The 25,277-nt window shown below is 45.9% G+C and overlaps 1 protein-coding gene across 8 annotated transcripts in view; it reads right to left on the bottom strand.

Annotated features, from left to right (window-relative positions):
• The window catches only part of KCNJ5 (potassium voltage-gated channel subfamily J member 5), a 99,634-nt gene that overhangs the window by 64,887 nt on the left and 9,470 nt on the right, over nucleotides 1-25,277 (bottom strand). For 4 of the 8 annotated variants that reach the window (XM_021376326.1, XM_021376324.1, XM_021376319.1 and 1 more), the window contains exons 2-3: nucleotides 25,178-25,273; nucleotides 20,928-21,110 (exon numbers count right to left, since the gene is read on the bottom strand). In XM_021376326.1, the coding sequence (XP_021232001.1) occupies nucleotides 20,928-20,962 (35 nt within the window). In that variant the 5' untranslated portion in view covers nucleotides 20,963-21,110; nucleotides 25,178-25,273. Of the gene's footprint in view, nucleotides 1-597; nucleotides 1,277-11,392; nucleotides 11,565-17,770; nucleotides 20,086-20,927; nucleotides 21,111-21,749; nucleotides 21,873-25,177; nucleotides 25,274-25,277 lie in introns of those variants that run through there. The other 4 variants (XM_021376321.1, XM_021376322.1, XR_002432709.1 and 1 more) reach the window with 4 other exon arrangements.

Raw genomic sequence — 25,277 nt, 5'->3', positions numbered from 1 at the left:
CTATTTGCTCAATGCAGCAGGATGTCAGTACATTAACAAGTCATGGTTTTAATTCAGGAGGCTATTAACACCCCTAGGGATTCCCAGGGCATTAAATTGTCTGTCTCCCTTTAGGGCTGAACATGCCAATTCATTGTCTGAGTATTTCGCTGTAAGGGCTCTTTGAACCCAACCTGACTACTAAGTGTCCTCATTCGAAAAGAATTTGATCTTTGACTCCAGGTTAGGATTACAGAGTCACTCCATGCATCTCAGGGTTGTTCAGCAACCAGTCTCTTCCTACCCACTGTATTCCAGTGACCTCCACTAATCCGGTATCGGGGCACTCCATCATGTATAACGCCTTTTCCTGCACACCACCTTCGCTAGATCTCACACTGCCTTTGCACAAAATCAGCATCTGATCCCCGGCTTCCCGTGGTCTCCCGGCAGCCAGCAAGTTAGACCGCAGCGCGTCTCCAGCTGTCACCCCGGTAGGGCTGGGCACGGAGCCCTGACACTCAGCTCCTTCTCCTCTTGCCTTCTGGGCTCCTGATTGTTAGCAGCCGGAGAGGAAAGCAAGCAAACCGACAAAGCAAACGCAGCGAGGTAACTTACTTGCTGACGGCGGCTCTGCATCAGTCTCGTGCCTTGGCACTTCGGGGATGCCGGGCGGCGACCGCACCGAGAGGCAGGGAGCGCAGCTGCTGGGAAAGCGGCCGATCCATGCCATCACCAGGAAGCGGCGGTGATCTTCTGATCCCGGGGCTGTCTCCTCCTTCCCTCCCTCTGCCCGGTATCGCAAAACATTTATGTGGCACCGTACGTTCAAACGCGCGCAGCCCCGTCCCCAGGCACTCGCATCTCTCGCTCTCAGGCTGACACGAGGCGCTCCGAGCCCGAGCGCCCGCCTCGCCCAGCTCCTGCTCCTGCTCCGGGCCGGGATGACGCCCTGGCTGCAGGCAGCTCCCCCGGGGCTGGGGCAGGGCGCGGGGAGAGGAGCAGCATCCCTTCCACCGAGCAGGAAAGGGAAAGGGAAAGGGAAAGGTGGCGGGAGGGGACGCGAGGGGAGGGGTTTAGCTGCTGCCTCGCACAGCACGGGCTGGGGGGGAAGGGGCGGTTTCGGTGCCTGAGAACGGGCGAGGCGCTGCGCTGCCCGTCACCGCGTGGTCATCGCCCTCCCTGCCAATTCCCCGAGCGCTGGGCTTACTTATTTTCCGCTCTCCCCTTAACCTGGCTTCTCTTTTCCTGCGTTACTGAGCGGGCTTTCCTTTTTTCCCCTTTTTCTTCTCCGGTGGGTGGGGAAAAAAAAAGAAAACCCATTGTTTTAAATGACACGAACTGAAGGTGGTCCCGTGCGAGCTGCCGCAGGGAACCCGCTTTGGCAGGGGCTGGACAGGACGATCTCCAGGGGTCCCTTCCGACCCCCGCGATTCTGTGATTACTGCAAAAAGGAGAACGGGAAGGATGCAGAAGCCGCACATTTAGCAGAGAGCACACGTGCTTGCTTTCTTTTTTTTTTTTTTTCCCTTTTTTTTTTTTTTTTTATCATTGATAATACCACACTGTCTCCCTAGCTTCAGAAATATTTCCTCTTCTGAAAAGCAAATGTCAGGGCAGCTGTGCATGTAAGACCTGAGCGCACGCTGCCTTCAGGCTTCGTTGCCCTGCTCCTTACTGCTGGCCCTCCACTCCTCCCTAATTCCCCCTTCCAGCAGCCACACACGTTACAGCCCATCAGAAATGCTTTCTCAGAAGATTTTCTGGGCCCGGAAAGAGAGCTTGTCAAAATCACAACATGACACAGGGACAGTCAGTAGCACTGGAAACTGATAGCATTTGTTTCCATTTTCTGCTGTGAAACAACATCAAATTTCTTTCTTTTAAGGTTACACATCACCTATGAAATAAATCAGCATTGGAATGACATTTTTACTTTTATATTACTGTATGGATGTATTGCGGCTTCATTTGCAGTCTTGTTTTGAATAGGGAAAAAAGTGAACAAGAGATCTTCCTGTAGATCAGAAAATCTGACTCCTGCCCACCATCAGCCTAGGATACATAACACCTCACTAGGGAGGTCTGTGTATCTCCATGCACACACTGGCACCACTGTTCTTACTCTTTGACCCATAGGTGCAGTTTGGATCTAGACAGATGGGATATCAAACTGGAGCCAGATCAAAGACTTTGGCTATTAGAAAACAAGTTTTGCAGACATAATTTCACCTTTCCACTTGTTAAGGCTGTATTTCCCCTTTCAGCCACTTTGGACAATAAGATCAGACCAGCTGGTTTGGCTCCTTCTTCTCATTCTTCAGAATGGTGCTGTGGTGCTGCCTTGCCTAGGCTGCAACCAGCCCATAGCTCTCAGCTCTAACCAGCAGTGAAACTATTTCCAATTAAAGTAAGGCATGGTAACGTTGATGAAGCCTTCTTATGTTAGATCTTCTGCCTGCTCACAATCACTAGGAACACTCTTTGTTCTTCCAGTACTTATTTTACCTTTTAGGACTATGTCTATGATACATGAAGGATCCTCATAAAACTGTGGCTTGGGGTTAACTGTTGTGGTTAACGCCAACAGTTGGTGATTTTTTTTTTTTTAAATAAACATTTAAAGTAACTAAACAGTAACTCACAGAGCTCAGGAGTCAGCCTCCATGAGAATTACGATGTTCACTTTCAGGAGTCACTGGACACTGCTTCCATACAGCAGTAAGGACAGTGTCACCCTCATAAAAGCACCAGCTCTGCTGCTTCTTTTATTTCATCCCTTTTAATACAATATATAATGAATTTTGGTGCTAGGAAGAGCAGTCCTGCCAGCAGCCCTAGAGGAACAGAGTCTCTGCAACTCTGCAAAGCTAATATGACATGGGCAATGTCAGGAAAAGCCTTTCTTGTCACATCTCCCCATACTCACCCAATGCAGCTCACCCACCCGCCTAGAGGACAGCCCCCAGGAGCACAGGGGCCTTCCAGAGCGGTCATTATACGTTGATAATTTTCTCACCTTGAGCTGCACCACTGCCTTGCCCACATGTGGGAATTAGCACAGTTCCAGGCAACGTCAATACAAACTTTTGCATTTTGAGTAAAATCCTATTTCTCTTGCCATGAGTGAAACTCTGCTACCAGGCACTGCCATCTGCTGGCACCACGTCCATTCACTGATTTCCCTACAAATTGGAAAAGTGTTTAAACGGATTCTCCCAATTCCTGCTGGTCTGTGAGCTTGCAGAAAGCCCACATGCATTATTCAGCTAGAAATGAGACCCCTCCCCTCCTGAGGCATCAGCTCATGAGCAGCCGTACCATCCTGGCACTTCTCTTTGCAGCAGCTGTGCCCACTCTTCACACAATCACACCGTGCTGTGCTCACACCCCTGCCCAGATGTGAGAGCAGAGCACGCTGTGAGGCTGCTGCTGTCCCAGGGCGTGATGCACCAGGGGCATTAATAAGCACAGCAAAGACAGAGCAGCAGTGCTTCAGAGAGGTACATCCAAGGTCCATCAGCAGCCACGCAGCAAGCCGTGCTTACCTTCTGCACAGACTTTGGTTTCCTTATTCTTATGCTCTAAATCACTGCGCTGTTTTACCTATTTCAACAGACATCTTCCAGTTTGCACTGACTGAAGATCAGACAGATCTGAAAACTACACCTTGGTGAGTCACTGACATCAGCATGCTTTGCTAATGTCATTTAAAAGCTGCTAACAGCCTCACAAGCTTGGAACGTAAATGATTCTGGGTATCAGATTGCTGCAGGACAGATTTCACACAAAATGGCAGTACAGTTTGCGTTTGTTCTCAGGCCAGCATGGAAACAAGGAAAGGCAGAGGGAATGCTTTGCAGTAAGGCAAAGTTCTCCCGCTGTTTGGGATGAAATTCACCTCGGATAATGTCACCTAGGACACACTGCTCCAAGTCTAAATAGCCATGCTCCTTTCCTTCTGACTGCAAAAGGCAGGCAGCACCAGAACACACCTAAATCAGACCCCTGCATTAGAATGGGATGGATTATCTGGAGTGTGTGGATACAGATTTCACTTTGCTGCAACATTCTGGTTTTACTGGGGGTGCTCACAAGCTCTAGCAGCTGTGCTTCACTGCTCACAGGGCCTACAGGGCCATTTACAGAGATGAGATCACGGCAACCCAGAATGCTCCTGGATTTGCAAACAGAACAGGATGTGAAGAGCAAACTTTAATCTTGTTTAGGTATAATAAAATAGCTCTTTGAGGACATTGTGCATTTGGAAAGCTATCATAAAGCAAACTTTAGTTTGGATTTGCACTGGTTCCTGCAGAATTTTACAGGGCAGTCCAATTTTTTTGAGCTTTCATGAATCAAATGAGGATTAATGAAACCTTAAGGTTTCATTGCACATAAATGAGCCATCCACCCCGATGGGCACAGACCAGCCCATGACATTTATTACCCAAAGGGACAGTCTTCAATCTGAGCAGCAGTGACAGAATCTGCACTTTGCTCTGAAATGAGTGGTGGCTCTCGATGGCTTTACATGTGCTAAAAGGAGAGGGCACAGCAGTTCCTTCAGGGAACACTTTAATTTGCTGTGCAGTTTGATCTCTGGAACAAGAGAGCCTCCTCCTGTTTGTCAACCATTAGCCCACCATCCCACCAGAAGGAAACAGAGCTGTAAGAGCCAGTGCTGGAAGATATCTCTAAGATCGTTTCATTCACCTCCACTCTTCCCTGGTGCTCTCGACTGAACAGGAGCAGAGCTTTCAACTACAGCTCTGAGAACCTAGATCAAAATTCAGCAACAGTCACCCCCTCTGTCTCGAGTTCCTTTTGTGTTCTGGGGCTTATTCAAACCCCAAACTCAACACAAAACTTGGGAAGTAGGAACAGAGGCAGACAAGGGAAGAAAAAGTTTCAGCAATAAACCCGAATTCCCGCACCTCTGTGAAGTGTGTGCGGAGGAGTCTGCTTGCCATTTCCTTTGATATGATAATGAGAGCTAATGCCAACCTGGGGAAGGAGACAGCTCTTCCTACAGCTCTATGGCGAGCACGGATCCACAGCAGCCAACACACACTTGCTATCTTTTAACTTCTGGATTGCCCGCAAGTGTGTTAGTCCAGTTTCATTATAATTAACAGTAATTAAGCCCTCATTATGCAGGTGCAGCAGCAGAACCTAAGGCTGAGGGGCACCCAGAGAATAAACTTCCCACTCAGGCCCACGGCAGCTGCAGGGCCAGAAAACTCCAGTGAGGGGCCCTGCTCAGTCCTGGTGCATGCACCTGATATCCAGGATTGCCACTTTCTATGACACAACAACGCCCTGAGCATCTCAGTTCAGTGCAACATACAAACCACTGCCAGCATATCTCGTGGTTACTTAGGAGGAGGCAAAATCTCGGGTGCAAAAATAATATTCTGAAGATAAATGTTAGGCAATGAATATCATGTAGTTTCTGTAGCTGGCATACTTTAATGCCATTTGTAATGTGCTCTTAGGAATTCAAAGCGACGCAGCATTTGATACAGCAGGTTCCACATGTCATGCCCTGAGTTCACTTCAGCATTCTTTTCATCTCTGCTCTGGCTGCAGGAGCAGTGACCCTCACTGACTCTAATGAAGTCGTTTTATTACGGTTTAATCTCATGTGTGCGCGCCTGGCACCGCAAAAACCAGCAGCCCAGCAGCCCTGGGGACAAAAGGTCTCTATTTAGCCACAAAATGGGTACTGTGCAGACAGCATTTCCCAGTGCTGCCCTCTCCTCACACCCCAAATGCATTCAGGCGATGGGACAGAGCAGCACTGGAGCTGGCCAGGCTTGAGCTCCTTGCAAGCACTTTTGTTCCTTCACACACAACAGATGCTCGAGCCAATTTCTGAGATGCGTCTTACTACAACGACTGCTGGAGAGCCTTTAAGAACAAAACCATTTGCTCAGTCCTTCCCCAGTGAGGCTATATCCAGGAAGCAATCTGCAAGGACCTATTAAACTCAAGAGCTGTGAGTGTTTATTAGAAAGTTGCATTAGCATCAGGTAACTTCAGAGCTCCTGGATTTACACCTAATTTGCTAACGTTAGGAAGATTTTTCAGCAGTTTTTCACTCATTTTGGAGCTTAAGAGAAACATTTCTACAACTTTTTTTCCCAGACCTTGCAGCAGCATTCAATATTTATAAGGAATTCCCTGCTTTGGTAGCAACAACTGACAGTTATGAAAAATAACTACTCTATAAAATGCATTAATATTTTAAATCTGCCGAAGACTGCTAGACCAAGATATTTCCAGCTTTTGCCTGACTGGTTGTTATGTAGTTCAAGCTCATAACTGACAAAAAGGAAACATATATAGGAGGGAAATGAGAGCATGTATGGGAACTTGCAACAGCTACAATAAAAGGTCTTTCTATATTTACACAATAAATCAGCAGCAGAATCAAGAAAAGAACCAGTGTTCTGGTTTGTGCTCCAGTCACTTATTCAGGGAACCACAATGTCATTACGTGCTCAGATATTGCTGTAGGATTCTGTAGTACGTGAATGAAGCTCTTCCATTTTCCAAATGAAATGGAGAGATTGTGCTGAACTTAGGCTTTTCCACACGCACACAAAAACAATGCAAATAACTCATATTTAATGATGAAATGGAAAAAAAAGATAAATCTTGATATCACTGCAAGAAAGAGGCTTTTGTTATGAACACTCCCGTGTGCTCACGGCCTGACGATGCTGGACACGCTCCAGGTCTGTTTACAGAGCCAGCACGTCTGCGTCCCCGACTCCTGGCACATCTGCACATTTTGTTCTTGGCATATTTGTATCTATGGAGCCAGCTGACCTTGAAACTCGCAACACAGAATTAAAAGAAAGAATAAAAAAATATTGGCAGGCAGCAAGCCGACCGCCCCCCCCGTGGTTATGATCAGAGTGCTTTTCCTCTCTTTGGTTTGCACAGAGATGATGCTCAGTAACACTGAAAATGTTCCTACTGCCCCTAGAGAGGCCTGTTCAGGGCAAAACCAGAGGAAATTAAAGACCTATCAACCAATCCCTTGGTACAGGTTCATAAATATAAAACTGCAGGCAGTGATTGGCTAAAGCACTAAGGACAAGATGTGCTGAAACGCTATGACTTGAGTCCCTCTGTTCCTGTCTCTCCCATGTTCCCTGCTCTGCGAGGAGATGGGGAAAGATGTTCCCTCCCGCTCATTATCACTGCATATTCACATGGAATAGAGGATGATGCATTTGCTGTTTGGACTAACTTGCCATCGAGCGCTGCTGCTGTGACAGCGAGGCGTTGCAGCAGTCTCTAAAAATACACTCCTCTTCCTTTCCTGCTACGAGGACAGCTCCTTTCCTCTGATGGTACCCAGCACCTGGTGGATGCACTCGGGTGCAGCTCATCCTAATGATGCTACAGACCAGGGGATCTGAAGCCCCAAGAAAAATGCACCAGACCCTGCTCCTTATGCAGGCCATGAGCAGTCTGCTGTGCCTGGGACACAAACTGCACCACTTTATTTTATTAATTCACTTTATTACTAATCCTTTACTTGGGGATCCTTCTTCCTTAAAGTGTTTCCCACCCTCCTGAAGAGCCAGGAGGTGAGTTTTGCTTTACACCTCTATGCAACCACAATGCACATCAGTGACAAGGTTTTTCTGGCGGCCCTGAAACAGAGATGGGGATGCTGAGAAGCAAACCAGGTCCTTCATGATTTTCACAGCCAAACTGCTCTGCACATACGCTGACTTCAGTTACCATGCTCAGTGGAGCACTCCCTTATTCACTGTAATTTGTGCAGCAGCAGCTCGCTAAATTGTGGCAAATCTGTCGGATTTACCCTGCAGTCATTCAGCCAAGCTTTCCCTTCCGGATGGATTTGCCTGAGGCTTATTCCTTTTCCACGCAATGCACCGACTCTAAATTTCAGATCTGACTAGTGCTAAAATTGTACAAGATGCTTCATGCAAATGGATGAAGTCTTCTTTTCTGTTAGTCATGGAATTCATCCGCTGTTAGATACATCTGAGCCCGAGATTAAGGGGATGGGTGACATCTCAGGTCATTATAAAGCTATCTCAGAGTGCAGAACAACCACAGAAATAGCTCTGATGACTCCACAAGCCATGCTGTGCTCTGCTCTAAGAGCAGACGTGAGGAGCCATTGACTAGATTTCCCAGAATGTGCCAGTGCAAATGAGGCATAACGACAGAATTGTAGACACGTCAAAAGAAATAGAAAGAAGTTTTCCCAGGAAAAGCTGATGCCATATGGACACGGTAAATTCTAAAGCTTTGGTCTGGTGAAGTTTCTTTCAGCTCCCCAGGCTTCTCAGTGTCATAACGTTTTCTAGAAAGATGACTGGGCTGTGTCACCTCAGCACTTAGATTGCCTTGGGCTGTGGTGTTTCCACGCTGGTGATACCACTGGAAGCTGCAGTCTCAGTGGTATCCCGTTTGCACAGAACTGATTCATTTGTGCTGACAGCTTGCATACACCTTGTCATACAATAAAGTTATTGAAACTGAATTGCCAGAAAGGCTACGATCGTTGCTTCGGGTGATTTATCAGGGACTTACGCAGCATTGAGCCAATGCCAAGAAAATTCCCTCATGAACCAAGACCAGATGTCGTTCTCATCTAACTACATTAAATCTGAGACAAAACCACTAAAGCCAACAGACCAGCAGTACTACTATCACTCTTGTTTCAACATAGAACTACTCTCCCCTCTGTGCCTCCACACACAGCCCACCCCAACTCGACAAGACAACTGCTGTTGCACTGAATGATTCCACTTGTTTGCTGTGCAAAACGATTTTGGCACAGAACAGAAGGTTTCTTCCACTTTCTTAAGAGATTTTCCCATCCCCACCAGAGCCAGCGGTTAGCTCGCAGTCCCTGCACAGGCCAGCAGAGGGTGATGGGCAGCCACGCTGTTTCTGTACCACCCTAAGCAGCTCTCGGTGTAAAGCCACACATCTCCCTGAAGCAGTACTGAGGCAGGCATCCTACTTGCGTGAAAACACAAAATTTTAAGTACAAAGCGGAAGATTTATTGAAATAAGGTATTTCCCCATAGCTTTTCCATGGAGATGATCCGTGCCAATTTTAATGACATTGCCCATATAGGTCTGCGTATGACTGTACCATTTTAGAAAGTACTTATGACCTGCAGTGCAGGACAAGCATATTTTGGCACACCGTGCACAGGTGTGCAATGCAATCTATGCACCCCCGAGGTTTATCTCAATGTGAGTGATGGAGACCTACAGAAAACCTCGCTGCGAGGGGTGAAGGCACCCGGGCACGAGCCAAGCTCCTCTTCAGGAAGCACCTCCCAGCTCCGCAGACTTGACAAAAACACACTGCAAAGGGGAAGCTTCAGCACAGAGAATTTCATTGTCTGATCACACCGCCTTCAGCTACCTAACCCAGGCCAGCACCAAGGGAGAGGCTCTGAAGTTAGCTGCCTCTTGAAGAAAGCTGGGTATCACCCACAACAACTGGCACAAAACTGAACTCTGCGCAGTCCAAGCAGAGCTGTGCTGGCTGCACACCACTGCCACTCAGAGAGCATGTTTTTCCAGCCTGAATTTTAAGCCATGTGTAGATGAAGACACATCACTGACCATTTCCATTGCTCATGCAACACTAGCAGGCTACAGCTGATACCTCAGTCTGCTCTCCATTACCAAATGTGGTAACTGCTCTCTGCTACCAAGCCTGTTCTTACTGCCCTCCCAAGCGACTCGTTCTGATGGGCTCACTCATCTGTAAAACAGTCGTTCTTCACATGGCTATTTCTCATGTCCTGACCTTCAAAAGCAAGGCCCAGGGTTTTTGTGTGATCATCCAGTGAATGCACTTCTGAAAAGAGAGCATGTAGGAGAGGCACCTGCTGTACACTGCAGGGAAGAAAGAAAAAAAAAAAGATGCTCCATATTTTTATTTTCTTTTTGATAACAACCACCACAGAGAACTTTTATGGGTACAGTGCAAGACTATCAGCCTATTCCGCTGCTTTTGAAAATTAAGACAAAATTATCACCCAGTTCTGTCATTACTAGAGGTCATGCAGCTTTACCAAAGGAGAGCAGGAGCTGTAGGAGCTCCGAGTTCCATAGCTCTGCCTACCGTATACCTGCACACGTCCTCCTCAGTCATGCTTGTACAGAGGACGTGCTGATCTCTCCCCCACCTTGTCCTAGAACTGTGGTGCCTCTGGGGCCATATTCCTGCTCTTGGGGAATATCTAAACAATCTCTCCGCACAACTTGTTCACTTTCTGAATCTGCCTAGTGCGACAGGCTCCATCCAACCCATTAGCTGCAAAGGGAATTCAGCAGAGCCCTTTCTTTGATGTGCTCTCAGCCTTCTTCATGACTCCCATGAGAGATCAATGCCTGACACCAGCGGGTCAGAATATCACACCAGGCTTTCTACCGTTGTTTTGCCTTTCTGCCTTGGTTATTATCAGAGAAAAATAGAATGATGACTGCTTCCTTTATTTCTCTCTCCTTCTCCTGCATTCCAAAAGAGGGCAAATTTCATTTATTAATGCTGATAGAGTCCGTGGAGACTTGCAGATAAAAGACGCAGTTTGAAGCAGAATGTAATGTTCTGTCTTGCAGGAAGCTTGTGCTTTACTATTTATTTTCAGAGCACCTACTGACATTGCTAGGCAACTGTGACAATGTCCAAAATAAAAACACTAATAATAATGAAACAAACAAACAAGTTCTGAGTCTGACAGTCGCAGCTGAGGGCTGCCAGAAAGCAGAAAATGGATGGAATCGATTCCTAAATTTGGAAGAAAGCAAAGGCCAAAACGATGACTTGTGGGTTGACCCCCAAAAAAGTAGACTTTGATCCCAAGAGGAACACAACCACTATCCAGCATGTCCTGCCTCAGAGGACACCCGGAGGGATGCTGAAATTTGGGAACTTCTGAGCAGCAGCAAGATCAGCTCATTGGATTTTCAAGGGGTCTTAAAGAATGGCAGTACAAGGGATGGCCACTGTTGCACAAAGAATAATGCAGCATTGTCTGTATAGAACTCTTTCTTTCTTCATTTACAAAGAACAACGGGTGGAAAAAACTGAGGCACAGACAATAGATTTACCTAAAGTGCGTATTCTGTTCTCCAGAATCCTGTTCTCCACATTTAAAGCTCATATTCTATTCTTCAGAGCACAAACTTTACTGGTGATACCTATCACAGCCCAGAAAGGCAACTGAAGGTAAGAATTATACATCTTAATTTGCTTATTCCTGTTCATACAGTTGCTTTCCAGCAGATGCCCATGCAGGTACGCCTGGTTGTGCGCTGTGTGCCACCTCACTCCTTATCAAGCTATCAGGTTTGCTCAAGCAAGCAGGGTACCACATGTTGCAGAGCCTACCTGGCCTTCAGCTGAACACATCTGTGCTCCCTCCAAAGCTGGGCTGGGCTCCCAAAGGCTGATGTAGGGACAAGGCCCTTGGAACCGGCAGTACAGAAACATCTCACACCCTCGAGAAATCAGATTTCTACAAACAGCTTTTTAGAGAAGCATGGCTTTTTCAGAACCAGATCTATTTGGAAAACAGAGAGAAAAAAAAAAAACAGAAGATGAAACAAAGCACGCTCACATTTTAATGCTTCATAACATTTGATCAAGCAGGAAGGAAAGAAGTGCTTTTGTTGCAGCCCACCCATGCCCTACATTTCCAGGGGAAGTAAGGACTTCTCTGGCACTAACCTCCTCTGCCAAGTCGCTGAATTACACGTAAATGCAAGTAATGAGCTTTATTACTTCCAGTGAGAAGCCAGCATAATTTTCTCGATGAATACCATTGCATAAGAGACTTCCCCATGCGGCACTCTCAGTAAAGGTGCTCTACCTTGCAGACTTGCCAGGGGAGGAGGGGGGGGATTTGAGGCCACGCTGTTCCACAAAATCTTTCTCTCAGCTGTTTTCTTCTAACAGCTTAAAGTCAGCACAAAATTCTTGCCTGTGCCTTCTGAAAAGTCACCAAAAAATCAGGTATGGGAATGTGTCTCTAACATACACAAAACAGCGGTGTGTGCAGCCAGGTCTCTGCCTCAGGCTTTGCCTCTCCCAGGCACCCATGCAGTGCTGTGTAACAGGACAGGGCAGGCAATGCCCTGACACAAATGAGGCCTCTGCTGCTGCGCAACTCTTAGGACATCAAGGAGTTAAATAACACAGGGCTCTGCCTTTTTGGATTCCCACATGCATTTCCACAGCCAGCACTGCAGCCAGCTTCGTTCTTGAAGTTAAGTAGCCTATGCATTTAAATTCTGTCATTACAGTTAGCAGAGGAGGTGAAGGACTTCTGCTTTCCTTATTCTTAGACAGCAGGTAGCTGAAGTGATTATGAACCTTTTGCTTCCATTAGCAGCAATGCCAGAAGCTGCTGGAAGGGGTGAGAGGTACAATCACCTTCAGCTGTTACACTGTCCTTGCCCTCCTAGAGTTTTACACTTTCTTCAAGCGTATCTGCATGTGGCATGCATGGCTATTTATCCAGGGAAAGATGGCAGTGACACACACCCTGCTAGGAGGAGCACGAAGTCAGCTCTCCTATTTCTCTCCATTTACGAAGGTTCCCGTTCAGAGAACAGAAAGTTTTAGGAATGAATCACAACTGTGAGTACACGCACACTGAACAGGCTCCTGTTACTTCTATATTCTTTGCCACGCTATATTTAGAATATGCTCAGCATTTTACGGATAGAAAATGAGATGTAATTGGAAGGATGGAATCACCCCTCTTGGGAGTCGGAATAAAACTGCAATGGATTTCAAATCCCTCCCCATGGTAAACACCAAGTAAATCAGTACTGGGAGGCTGCCAGCTCAGCTGCACTGAGGTTAATGAACAAACAACTGCCTGCAGTACTGACTTCCCTACCATGCTTAAAGCATGTATCTTTGGTTACATCTCAGGGAGACTGCATCTCCTATAAACAGTCAGTCCTAAAGATAAAGGCAGGACACCTTTTTCATTTGACAAAGCAGATAGAGATGATCAATATTTATACAGAAAAATTGCTATAGGCGAGCAGACTTCACAGAACACTCTTAATCAAAAACACTGACTTAAAGTGAAAAATAGAACACTAGAAAAAATATTTGCAAATGTAGCAGGGGACATTCTGACATCAGCTCAGTCACACCTCGTTTCCCATTCCTTCTTCGCAGGACAGGACCCCAAAGAACACACTTCTGAGAAAACAAGGAAGCCAGCTCAAAAAAGAGGAGATGGTTATGATGGAGGAGAGCTGCTGGCACACCTAGGTCACTGCTGAAAATGCTGCTTAGTTCCTTGGTTATAGAGGCAACTTTGGACATGTTACCTTAGGAGAATAAAACAACCAGCTGAACACAATACGCCAAATTTCCAAGAACATCTTGGGTGATTCTCATGTTTTAGATGAGAAACAAACTACAAAATGACTCCTCTTTGTTACGTGTTATGAGAATTGCCACCATTTCAGTGGTCTCAGAGCACCTAGAAGTCATTTGTCACTTGTGAGAATCCAAATCCTTTACTACTCTCCTGCTCTGCCTTCCTCATGCTAAATACAGAAAGAGTTTTCTGGTTTCAGACTGAATGAAGTAGTTAATTACAGTCTTTCCTAAAAACCTGCAGTTGAAATTCACTCCGAGAGCTTCTGAAAGCCATGGAAATCTGCTCCTTTCTATAACATTCTTTTGACATGTCATAGTGGAAGAAGAAAGTCCATTCACTTCTAATTTCCCGGTGCTGAGGATAATATTTAACAGAGGTAAAACCGTTTAAGGGCTCAACACGCTCTTTGAAACTAATGGGAAAAAAATCTCATTGAGTTTCATCACAGGAGAACAGCTTTTTTCTTTGAAAAATTACGTTAAACAACCTGCGGTATGTTAGTGGATGAGAGAAATTTAATTGTACTGTCATGAACCACCAACAGGTGAACAGTACAGGACTCCTGCATGTGCTGGGTACAGGATAACAATAGCCAGATTTATTATTTCTGAGCATACCACCTCAATTACTCCTGGTACAGTTACCTGCAGCCATTCCATCATCACAGCTTCTGGTGCTGTGCTGGCACTGCTAACAGCAGACCTGCCCCACGTGAGCGTGAGAAGATGCAACAGATGGATTAATGTGCTTGGAGATGAAAAGTGCTACTTAAAAACTATCACATTTGTCATCAATGACTGGGCTGTTTAAACAATAACTGAGCTCCATTCCCCATACTGATGCTTTTTGTCTTCACAACACTTGGGGGCAAGCAGTTCTGACACTGAGTCACGAATCTCCTGTTGGTTTCAACTGCGTGAACAGATCTGGCTCTGCCCAAATGTTAAATAAGGTTTTGATGTACAAATTGTATCCCCAGGCTCTTCTAAGGCTCTGAGAGACAAAGAAGATCCTGCCCACAGGACATCCTCTATCCATCTATGGTCGGTGGCTGGAAACACTGGGCTCCTACTGCTGTATAACCCAGGGAAGATCAATCTCTCACGTGGGGATTTCAATGTTGAGGGTAGAAATCCTTTGTTTACAGTAGGCATCCAAAAGACAGGGATATAAACTGCTTCAGCCTCTCAAGTCTTCTCTCCGTAAATGGAGATGGATGAGCACCTCTGGAAGGCAATGCATCCTTAGATACTTGTCATAGAGTGAGAGAAAACGCCTTCCTAATTTGAGGAAACCGGAAGTATTAACCTAGTTATGTGCATAGAGGTAAATTCATTGATTCCAGGCTTAAATCACTCAATCCCTTATCAGTGAGATGCAAAGACTCTGCCAAAGGATTGAGAAATACAAGAGATACTTCTTCAGGCTCTGAGACCTCAGCAATGAGTTAACTCCTACGGTTCCTCTGCAAAAGCTTTGGATGAACTTGGGGTTTCAGCTCAGACTGAGGAAGGAAACCCTACGAAAGGGCTCATGCTTCTAATACACCAAAGGTCAAATAAATCAAACGGCAAAGGCTCTGCAGAATAAAGGAGGTATTAAAAGACATGTGGGGTTGTTTTTTTTTCCCCCCAAAACCACGCTTGCCCATGCAAAACAAAGGCAGGATCCTCACCAGTAGACAAGACACCGCTGTTGGATTTATACCAGTGGGATGGGGCAAGAGACTGAGATGTTGCTGACAGTAATACAAGCATCAGCTTCTTCAGGTAATATTGCATTGATTTCCCTACCCTCAGCAGCTCAACGCTAGTGCTGTATTTTTTTAATCCACCCAGCAGCCACTCCTCTGCCTTTCACACAGGATATATAAACTGAGCCACTATGTTAATGAGCCATTGCATATAGATGAGCTGGCAACCAGTGTGAGCTGACACAGCCACACATAAAAGCCAAGGAGGGCCCTGGCCTTGCTCCCTTTGGCAGAGAAGCTGTTGGAAATTACATGCTCTAGGGGATACAGGAAGCTTTCCCTGCACCTCCCTGCTGCAGTCACCTTTGCTGCTTAACACCCAAGGTAAGAGGCTCGCTGCCATATTGTTATTTTCTTGAAAGGTGACAGTGACACAGGGCTGGAGGGACCTTGAAGTGCAGCTTTGCAACAAACTGCAGTGGGATAAAGGGATGCAAGATTGCATCAAGTTAGCTATGGTGGTAACTGCTGTGATTCTGCTCTAACCTTGTATTAGTACCAGACAGCCCATCTGTCCCTCGCAGTTACAAGGCTGGGAGCAAGAAATAGCTAACAATTTTTACTGCTAGACCTTGCCTTCATTGTGTTTGTTTGGAGCAGTAATGTGTGCATACCACAAGTTCTCTCCATTCAGATGCACTGGGAGATGCTCAGGTCCTGCAGTAAGGAGTTTCTCAAGATAACTGTTTAAAGAAAGTAACCACCCTTAAATTCTCTCCCATTTTGGGCCTGATGCCATGTAGCGCGCGGTTCACTTCCCCAGTCTCATAGTCAATTACTTTTCTCAACTGCTATAAACATCTGCAGGGAAAAACAAAATCTGCATATATGTTAGCAATAAATAGGAAAATCAGGACACACCACTTAAGGGCTGACTTGTCAGAAAATGGTAATTAAAGTGCTCCAGCTAACACTGCCCCTTTAATGAATTATTAGTAACGTTCTCCGAGAAAATTTGATGGAAGACACCGTAAGAGTTTGTACTTAAACCAATTTTCTGCATGATGCAGCTTCACTGCACAAGAGGAAAAAAATCTCCATTGAAGAATCAAACTAAGAAAATAACAAAGTAATGGTCCGAACGACCAGCAAGTAACAGGTGTCCTTCTGGACTGATCACCTCTCCTTTCCATACTGCTTTTTCCACAAGTTCATATCTAATAATTGCCAGTTTTCTTAAATTCTGTTAAAAAACGGCCAGTAAGATGTGACAGTGTTGGTCCTCAGCTGTTGTTAATAAATATCATACATAGATACAATAGCAACTGAGCAGCTCAATGCAATACAGATACAGCAGTGCATAGGGACTGAGCCCTTCCCTCCAATACCCAGCCACAGCAGCAGCTTCTGAACATTGCTCTGTGTGTTACACCAATACCAACACAGCCTGCTCGTGCTGGGCAGTGACAGCAAGTTCATCTTACAAGTGCTTTTGCCTAAGAGATGCTCCTGATTCCAGAACCTTCCAAGGCCTCCCAGGGGGTTTTGATGGGCACAGAACCAGCAGTGACACCCCCTGCTCCCACCCCAACCCTCAGCCACCTGTGGGGGGAAGGAGACACGAGGCTTTCATGACTCATTTCCTTTCATCAATGTTCTTGCTGGTTTCCAGCTCCATCCAGATCTGTCTGCCCTTGACTGTTCCTTTAGAAACGTAACAACAGCTCTGAGAATTCGCTTTTCTCGGTAGCAGTTCTGCAGGCCCACCAGGAGCTGATAAGCAGTGATGTTCTGGGGTGTGATAATGGAAAGCTCTTTCCAGGCATACAGTTCTGAGCATCCTATACCTGAAGGCTACTAATGCCTTCCTGCACTTCAGCTGTACTCAGCAGCTCACCTAAACGCTAAGGAGCATCCCAAAGTCTCTGGAGTACAGTGGGAAGGAGGCGATTTTGGCACAGGGATGCGGCTTTAGTCTCCTTTATGTACAACCATGAGACAAAGCAATGTTGCTACAGCAGAGCCAGGTGTCTCTTCCTTCAGCAGCACAGCTCAAAGGATGTACTAGCATGATATAGCCCAAGGCTCTATTTCTTGACTGCAAAACAGGGCTATGCATCAGCCTGCATACCAGAGAAGGAGCTTTATAGTTAAGATTCAGAGCCTTGTTAGCTCACCCTGAATATCTTCACAGATCTTTTCTACAGAACAGGTAATGGACCACATTCAGGCTGTGGGTGGCTGATAAGTTTGTACCCTCCATACACAGTGCTCACAGAGATAAGATGGTTTTATCTGTTTCTTGATTTCACAACACAGGGCTTTGATGTGCAAGTGTGCCTCCTTTGCAGTAGTACCCCACAATAAATGCAAGGTAATTTAAGCTGGTTCATACTTAATAAACTCTCTCAAACACACTCTGTGCTGCCAGGAGAAGTGTGCACACAGAGTAATCATGAAGATAGCAAACAACAAAACAACGCCTGTTTGAAGCCCCAGGACTTTCAGTCCTAAAGGGGAAAACAGAGTTATACAAGAGACCTTCATGACACAGAGCTACTGCTATCTGAACAGCAACCCTGTGTGTGAATGTTCAGTGATATCAAGAGATAAAATAAAGGAGTTGATCTCTCCTCCTTTATTCAGCTGAATAAGGAGGTTACATCTAACCCTGCCAGCCAGGCTGCCCATGTAACCTGGAGGTGGGCAGGTGAGATGCTGTGAGCAGCAGCTCACCAGTCCTCATTGCACACTAGCTCTTGTATCTCAGATGAGGTACACTGAGGTGACATGAATCCTTTGTTAGGTTTCCATCACTTCACTGGCACTATGGAAATCTCAAATCGCAACCAAGATCTGCTCTGAATTCTGCACGAACTGTAACAACCGAGTCAAGATTTCTGAGTGCTCGTTGGTAACTGAAATAAGAGCTTGTTTTTGGAAGTAGCAGCCCCAGGTTCAAAGTAAGCACTTCTCAGAAATGCTCAAAATAGGAGCACTGGTACCTACAGCAGAAAGAACCACTGACAGTTTGGTGATAATATGCTTGAAATACAAAGAATGGCACAGCGTTCACACATAATAAACCTAAAGATTCTCATTTGCTTAGCATCTGCAAATCAGCATAATATTTTTTCCATCTCAAAAAACTGTTGTTTATTCCCCTCTTTTCACTCTTTGCTGAGAATATTAAGGTATTAGGCACACAGATGCTTTTCTTCTTCTCAGGTGATGATAAATAAGTTCCTACCAAGACAGCAAGTGGGTGCCTCATACCTTTGTATCCTCCTGAAGTCTGAGCTCCGTTAAAGTTCTGACTACAATGAGCTGATGCCATGCTGCCAGTCCACAGCAGCACACTCAGGATTTCCCAAAGCACCTTGCAGTCTTTGAATTCATCCACATAACATCCTCAGTTTGCTTCCATGTTATGAGTAGATGGGGAAACAGGCACAAAGGGGAGAGCAACTGCCCCATAGCAGACAAAAAGAAGTGAAAAGCTAGAACCAAGCTCAGGTAATTGGACTCTCCAGAAAATGTTTTACCACTTGCTTCCTAGGCGCTGCAGACAGAAACCTTCTTATTAGGACAGATTAGCTTTGTTTATATGTTAAGACACAATATTCTCCTGAAGTTCACTCCTTGTTGTGAAATAAGGAAGAATAAAATGCACTGAATACCACTCTCTGGCCTTGGTAATAAGTTGATTTAATTGGATTTGATTTTTCAAATGTAGCATCTCAAGTCAGCCATAAACTCCGGAATTAGCATATCACATCTCAACACAGGAGAGATTTTAAAGCAGCATAAGGAGATGAAGTCCATGCCCAATGAATTTCAAATTACACAGAGGATGAACTCAGCCATATGCATGTTAAACTAAAATTGTGCAGGCTCTGAGTGCATCAGGCGAAGTTATTAATGGCTTACATTTGCTATTAAGAATGCAAAGCAGCTATTTTGTACCAAGTTTGTTCATATGTCTCTTCACATCAGTGACCCATGTGATGGGTCAATAATTCACTCAGCGCGCACTGAAAGCTAGGAATGTCTTGCAAGTCAATTATACATATATATAATTAGGAACACAAAAGTAACTGAAGGATTGGAACAGAAAAGGCTGCACTGGTGAAACACTGCACACCGCAGGGACAGCGGACATGAACAGTCTTTAGATCTGCAGCTGGTGTTCCTCAATTCTTCTGAAAGGCACTCTGCATGCCCCAGAAATTACCCTTAAAAGGAGCAATTCTGAGTCGTATTTCGGGGAATAATCAGGTTTCTTCCATAAGTGAAAGCTATTTGCTTTCTGCAGGAGATGTGAAAAAGTAAGAGGTGAGGCAAACAGCTGCCAGCTGAGATTTGATTCTGAAGACTTTCCTGAAATGTTTGGCTTCTGTGGCATTGACTTGTAATAAATCACACAAGCATTTTAACCAATCTACCAGGTACAGGTGGACTCTGGCTCTCTAATTCAGATGGATGACACTTGTTTCAGTGAACCTTGTATGAAAGAGCATAGAACGTCCTCAAACTTCACCTGAAAACCAGGTGAAGAGTCAGACTTTTTTCCCCAGTCCAGAATGTGTGACCACAAACTCACTTTAAATGCCAGGGCAGGAGCTGCAGGCTATGTTACACACCCCTTCAAAAGGCATTGAACAACTGCTGTCACCCACCTCGTGATGCAGCAGCCAAGCAGAGATGAGGAAAAGAAACTATTGAGATAAGACTGTAATGGGACAAGATGTTTCCAGACAGCTTGAACATAGCAGAAATCAGATATCAGGAACCAGAGGTAGAACAAAATCTGTCAGTCAAAGTTCGCAGGGCTGCCAGCATTTGTGATCAGAGCACTGAATGATGAAAGGAAATCTTCCAAGCTACTGATGTCTGATACTCTTACTGGTGAACCTCAGCTGATTAAACATGCAGCACCAGCCAGCAAGTGCCAATCTTGCCTGCAGCTGCTAAGTGACAGACCTGCAGGCAGAGCAAGCAGAAAAAAGAAGCATGGCAGATCAGCAGGAAGCAATGATGTGTTACAAGTATTAAAGAGGTTCTTTCTACTTCTGGAATAAAATAGCCTAGGTAAAGCCTGCAGCAGGACAGTGCTCTGAGTTCTGCATGAAAGTGTTCCTAAAATGCTGCCTAGGACAACCACTTCCCAGGGCTGTAAGCAGCTGAATGATTGCAGCAGAACAGTGATACTGCAGTGTGCAGTACACAGGTTACAAACATTTGACTGAAGCACTGATAAGCTATGTGCAGCCCTCATTGTAAAAATAAGGAAGAAGAAACCAAAGGAACTATTCCTACTGCTGTTTAATCCAGGTTAAGTGATTATTTGCCCTTCTCTCATCTTCCTCAGGTTCATGCAGAGGAAGTGTTACAGAACTGACAAGCAGTAAATCAAATCCTGTCCCTGGGGTGACTAAGCACGCAGTGAGCGACCACGCAGCAGGGCAAGCAAGGCTGTCTGAGTGCTCCCTCACTGCATCTGTATTCTGGAGCTGGCATTAACTATACCCTGTGATGTAAACTACTGCGAGAAAACTTTATGCCATGACAACATTCACTTTCTTGCTTTTCTGTAGTGCTGTGCAGAGTACAAAGAGCAACATCATGCTTTCCTTGGGCATTGAGTAAGCAAGAGCTTTTGGAAGCTGTTGTAACAATAAGTTCTGTCAGTGCTAGGTCCTTCCTTCTCTATTTGCTGTCATACCCAGTGCTGAGTTCTGTTGGGGGTGACACAGAGCCACTATCCATTTAAATTCACCAACAGTTTGGAAATTCAAGTGACAGAATGGTGAGTGTTGAGATACCTTGAGGTCGGATGCCCAGTCGTGGTCAGAGCCATCCCGGCCTTCCCATGTGCTCCTGCCCTGGGTAATGGCTGTCATCCAGCTGTGCTGCTGATGCCCTGGTCAGCTGCCTCAGCCCACAGGGCTTTTGCAGAAAGCCTTTCCAGCACACGGTACTGATGGCTGAGACTTGCCATTGCCAATCTGCAGAAACAAATTGTGAGTTAATGATTCAATGCCTTTAATAATTCAGCAAAGAATAACAAAATGAGAACGTACAGAAGTGGCTCACATGACTCTGCCCGTTCTCCCCGTGACCTTCCTGGCTGCACAGCCTTCCCAGCACACATCCTGCTGCAGCACAGTGCTTTGGTTACAGGCTGCTCCCCCCCATGCAGACAGGTGGAACTTAGTCTGCCACCACAACAGCTTCACAGGGCAATGCCTTCTTCTGGCAGCAGAGAAGTAACTAGCAAAAGCTTGCCTCTCTCCTTCAGAAAAATTCAACAGAAAGCAAAGCACTTTCTTTCCAGAGTCCTCAGTAGGCAGAATACACAACTAGCAGGACACTGTGTTCAAGCCCTATTTTTTTCCTCTCTTGAAACCTCAATGACACATCATACATAAGAGCACTGCAAGGAGAATCATTTTCTTTTGACCAAAGAGAAGTCCCCAGAGATATAATTTGCTTGAGAATGACTTCTCCCAGAGAACCATATTTTCTGGAAAAAATAAAATCAGTATTTTCAGTGAAAACTCAATTCTCTGAAAATAGAGACAGTTCTGCTGGGAAATCCCCCTCCGTGGCAATGACAGCTCAGCTCCCAGCTCTCCCGTCCATACCCAGCATGACTGCACATCCCATGGCAGAGCCCGAGGGTGCAGTGGATCTGCTGCTGCACAGGAACACTGTCACAGCTGAAGATGTGACGGGAGATTCAGTCTAGCTGCAGAATTAGTCTGGCACTGCAAAAATATCACAAATAATGAAGCTTCCTTTAGTCCCTATGAAGTGATCATTGCTGGAGAGCACTGGCAAATGTTTTTTTGTCTAGACAGTTGTTTTCTAAGTGCCACGTGATAGAGAGGGAGAGTTTGTGAGCCAGGGCTGCCCTCCTGGGGCAGGAAGAAATTCCATTTCTGTCTATTCCCCAAAGCCTTAATGGTGTTTGTATGAGAGCCACGCCATGTGCTCTCACCTCAGCTGAACACTTCAGGTTCACTCTCTCAGTAAATGCAGTAATGAATTAGTTTTGTATGCAGTTCTAATTACAATAATATTAATGGCTAACGATAACAGTAGTGGCTTTACTGCTGTAAATCTTTATTTGCAACCCTTGAGGACCCTAAACACTCCCAGCCCTCCAAGAAAACATGATTTGCTCAAGCCTCCATTGCTGCAGCACACATTCTTCCATTTACTCATCTGCCTGTGTTCTCACAAATGAATTACGCCTTCGGGACAGCTTTGTGAGGGCAGACTGCAGCCTATCTTTTCAAATAATGCACAGCAGGCACAGTGCAAGTGATGTTCCTGGATGCAAGCCCCTACTGCTTGGTATCCCAGAAACCCCATTTGAAGCATGACTCCAAGGCACACTCCAGTGGGGAGCACTAGGGGTGCTCAGCAGGACAGAACAGGGAGCAAACCCCATCCAGCACCCACAGAGCACAACGTGAAGGCAGGCCCAATTTTAAGGCAGAGGGTTCCAAGCCCTCTGCTGTAACAGGCTGGCAAGGCACACAGCAGTCTTTCTGGAGTGGCTCAGTCCCCTACATGACCAGTAGCTCCCATAGAGTCCACACACCCCATACATCTCAGTTCATACACGTTTTCAGGATGTGGGAGAAGCAAGTGAGGGGATAGCACGCCCTCGTGCTATATGCCAAGGGCAGCTGGAACTCTGATTCACGCAGCTTAGAAAGACAGAAGTCTTTCTAAGGGGCAAGGCAGGGGGTGAAAGCTTTCAGTGTGCCCACCAGCAGTTCCAGTGAGACTTCAGGTTCGCACAGCGCAGTCACTTGGGAGTGTAGCTGTGACAAGGCTCCCAGATTAGCAGGCTGCACCAGAATGAAGGGGCTCACGTCACAGATGTAACTGCCACTCGAGTCAGCACTTCGTGGGTACACCTGCCATGTTCAGCACTCAGATCTGCCATCAGAATAAATACTTGATGATGACATTGCCAGGTCTAGGAAGCCAAGCTTGCCTGTATCAACTTGCCAGCACCAGCAAGTCTGGTCCCTCTGCTAACTTGTCCATCATACATAAAGCAGTCACGGAGAATGATGTAAATCAGATCCTTTTCAGAAATATCCCCAGGGTTAACTTTAACCAGCTGATCTAGGCAAGGTTATGTTCTTGCTGTACTTAAAATTGATTCCACACAAGGTCAGCTCTCTTTGGCACTCCTTGATTCTGTTACAATTTTGATAGAAGACAACAGGTTTGGGATACTGCAACAGGCAAATTCCTGCTCCAGCCATGGCACCGATTGAAAAACAAATGAGTTGTATTCTCCAAAGGTCTCAGTAGAAAAGCAGCCAGCAGATAACACACAATAAGCCTAAGTGCTGTAGTTTGCTTTTCTAATAGAAAAGGATTTCATAAGGTATTAGGAATCGGAAATTTCACACACTTTGTTCAGAGAAAGTTCAACAAAAAGAAAAAGCTGAAAGGACTGAAAAAGATCGATTTTTAAAAGGAGCTGAAAGGGACTGAAAAAATAATCTTTGAACTCTGTATCCCCCTTTCTTCAGCCTAAGCTCCTTAGAACTTCATCTGAATCCCTAACAAAGATGTATTTCTATCAAAAGCTGTGAGTTCAGAGGGCTGCTTTGCATTTATGCTTTCTCCCTCTAACGACGAGGCTCTGCCAACTTTGCTCGTACCTCCTCTGCTGGGAGGGAAGAAATACATCTGATGTTTTGATAGCCATGGCTTCAGTTAAATGCATTGCAAATGTTGTTCTTGTCTGACCCCCAAACTTCAAACACCTTCCCCTTCCTACACCCACTGCTCTCCAGCACTGCACGTGACTGAGATTAAAGCCATTTCCCTGGATTAATGTGCTCCGCACACAGCGCTGCGCAGAGGACTTACCCAGGGAACCATTAATGCTCCTGGTCATTACCCCTTCACTCAGAAGGGCTCACAACAAACCAACCGAGAGCGAGCAGGAGCAGAGGACGGCTCAGTTACATCCCTGGTGAGCAGAGGAACCCCAGCTGGTACGTACCAAACAGGAACTCTAACGACTGCTGTTACCTGCTTGAAGTGCAGAGGAAGGAAAAGCAGAAGAGCATCTCTAAAGAACTAGCTTCCTGGGTGTTTATAAATTATTCTGGGCATAGGGAGCGATATATGTTAGTTAGGACAGATTGGGAATCTAGTAACAGAAATCAAAGTCTCTTCTTACTGCAGTGATCCCTGGAATACGAGGCTGGAGCAGCCAAGTGGAAGCTGCTTGTTTCTGCAGCCAGCCTTGCCATGCCATCACTACTCAGGGTGCTCCTGCTGGCCAGTGCCCCACCATTAAACACGAGCAGTGCAGCACTCCTGCCATAAACACATTACTCCTGGGGACAGCAGCAGCTTTGCCAGCTCCTCCTGAAGGCATTTCTCACGCAGCACAGGCTGCGATGCTGTGTTTATTTGGGCCCGACAGGAAACATCCTGGTAAATATTGCTACGACACAGGTTGGTTACCTCGGGTGATTTAAATGGAAAGGACTAAGGGCTGCATTATGTAACTTGCTTTCTATAATCTCCTCTGTAGCACACTCAGTGAATTGGTACAGGAGGGAATTCTTCTCTTGCTGAAGAGAATCAGCACATTCCAGTTGTAAGAGGGAGCAGGAATGATTTGTGGAGGGTAGGATTCCTTCGCCATCCCGGCTCAAGAAGGGTGTAATTCTTCAGACTTTGATCTACCTGGGGGTAGCTTAACAGGGCCTGTAAAACAGTCTGAAGACAGCGTGGAAGATTTAAAGAGGTAGGAAAGGAACAGCAAACTTGGGGATTTGTTCTCGAGGCTGCAGCCCAGACCGTGCTGACTGGCTTCCTCTCATCATCTCCTCTGCAATAATTATCTGTTGATTTGTACATCTGGATGAACCCAAAGATTTCTAGTGAAGGCTGAATCAGGTCTACAGCAATTGCAGTAACATCTCTGACAACCTCAGCAGGAAAAGCTGGCTAGATAGAGAACCTCTTATTTCTCCCCTTCACACCCTCCCAGAGGGTTAGGAGCAATTCTGCTGGAGCTCACCTCTGCCAAAGGAACACACGTGCAGCTCAGGGTGTGCAGGTGGTGGCACGGAGGCATTCTGCTCTGTTCCAGCACTGACAGTCAGCATTCACACTGCTGC

This window comes from Numida meleagris, chromosome 23 (genome assembly GCF_002078875.1).
Source record: "Numida meleagris isolate 19003 breed g44 Domestic line chromosome 23, NumMel1.0, whole genome shotgun sequence".
NCBI lineage: Eukaryota > Metazoa > Chordata > Aves > Galliformes > Numididae > Numida > Numida meleagris.
Note: the sequence above shows the minus strand (reverse complement) of the source record. Positions and strands in the feature narration are given on the sequence as shown.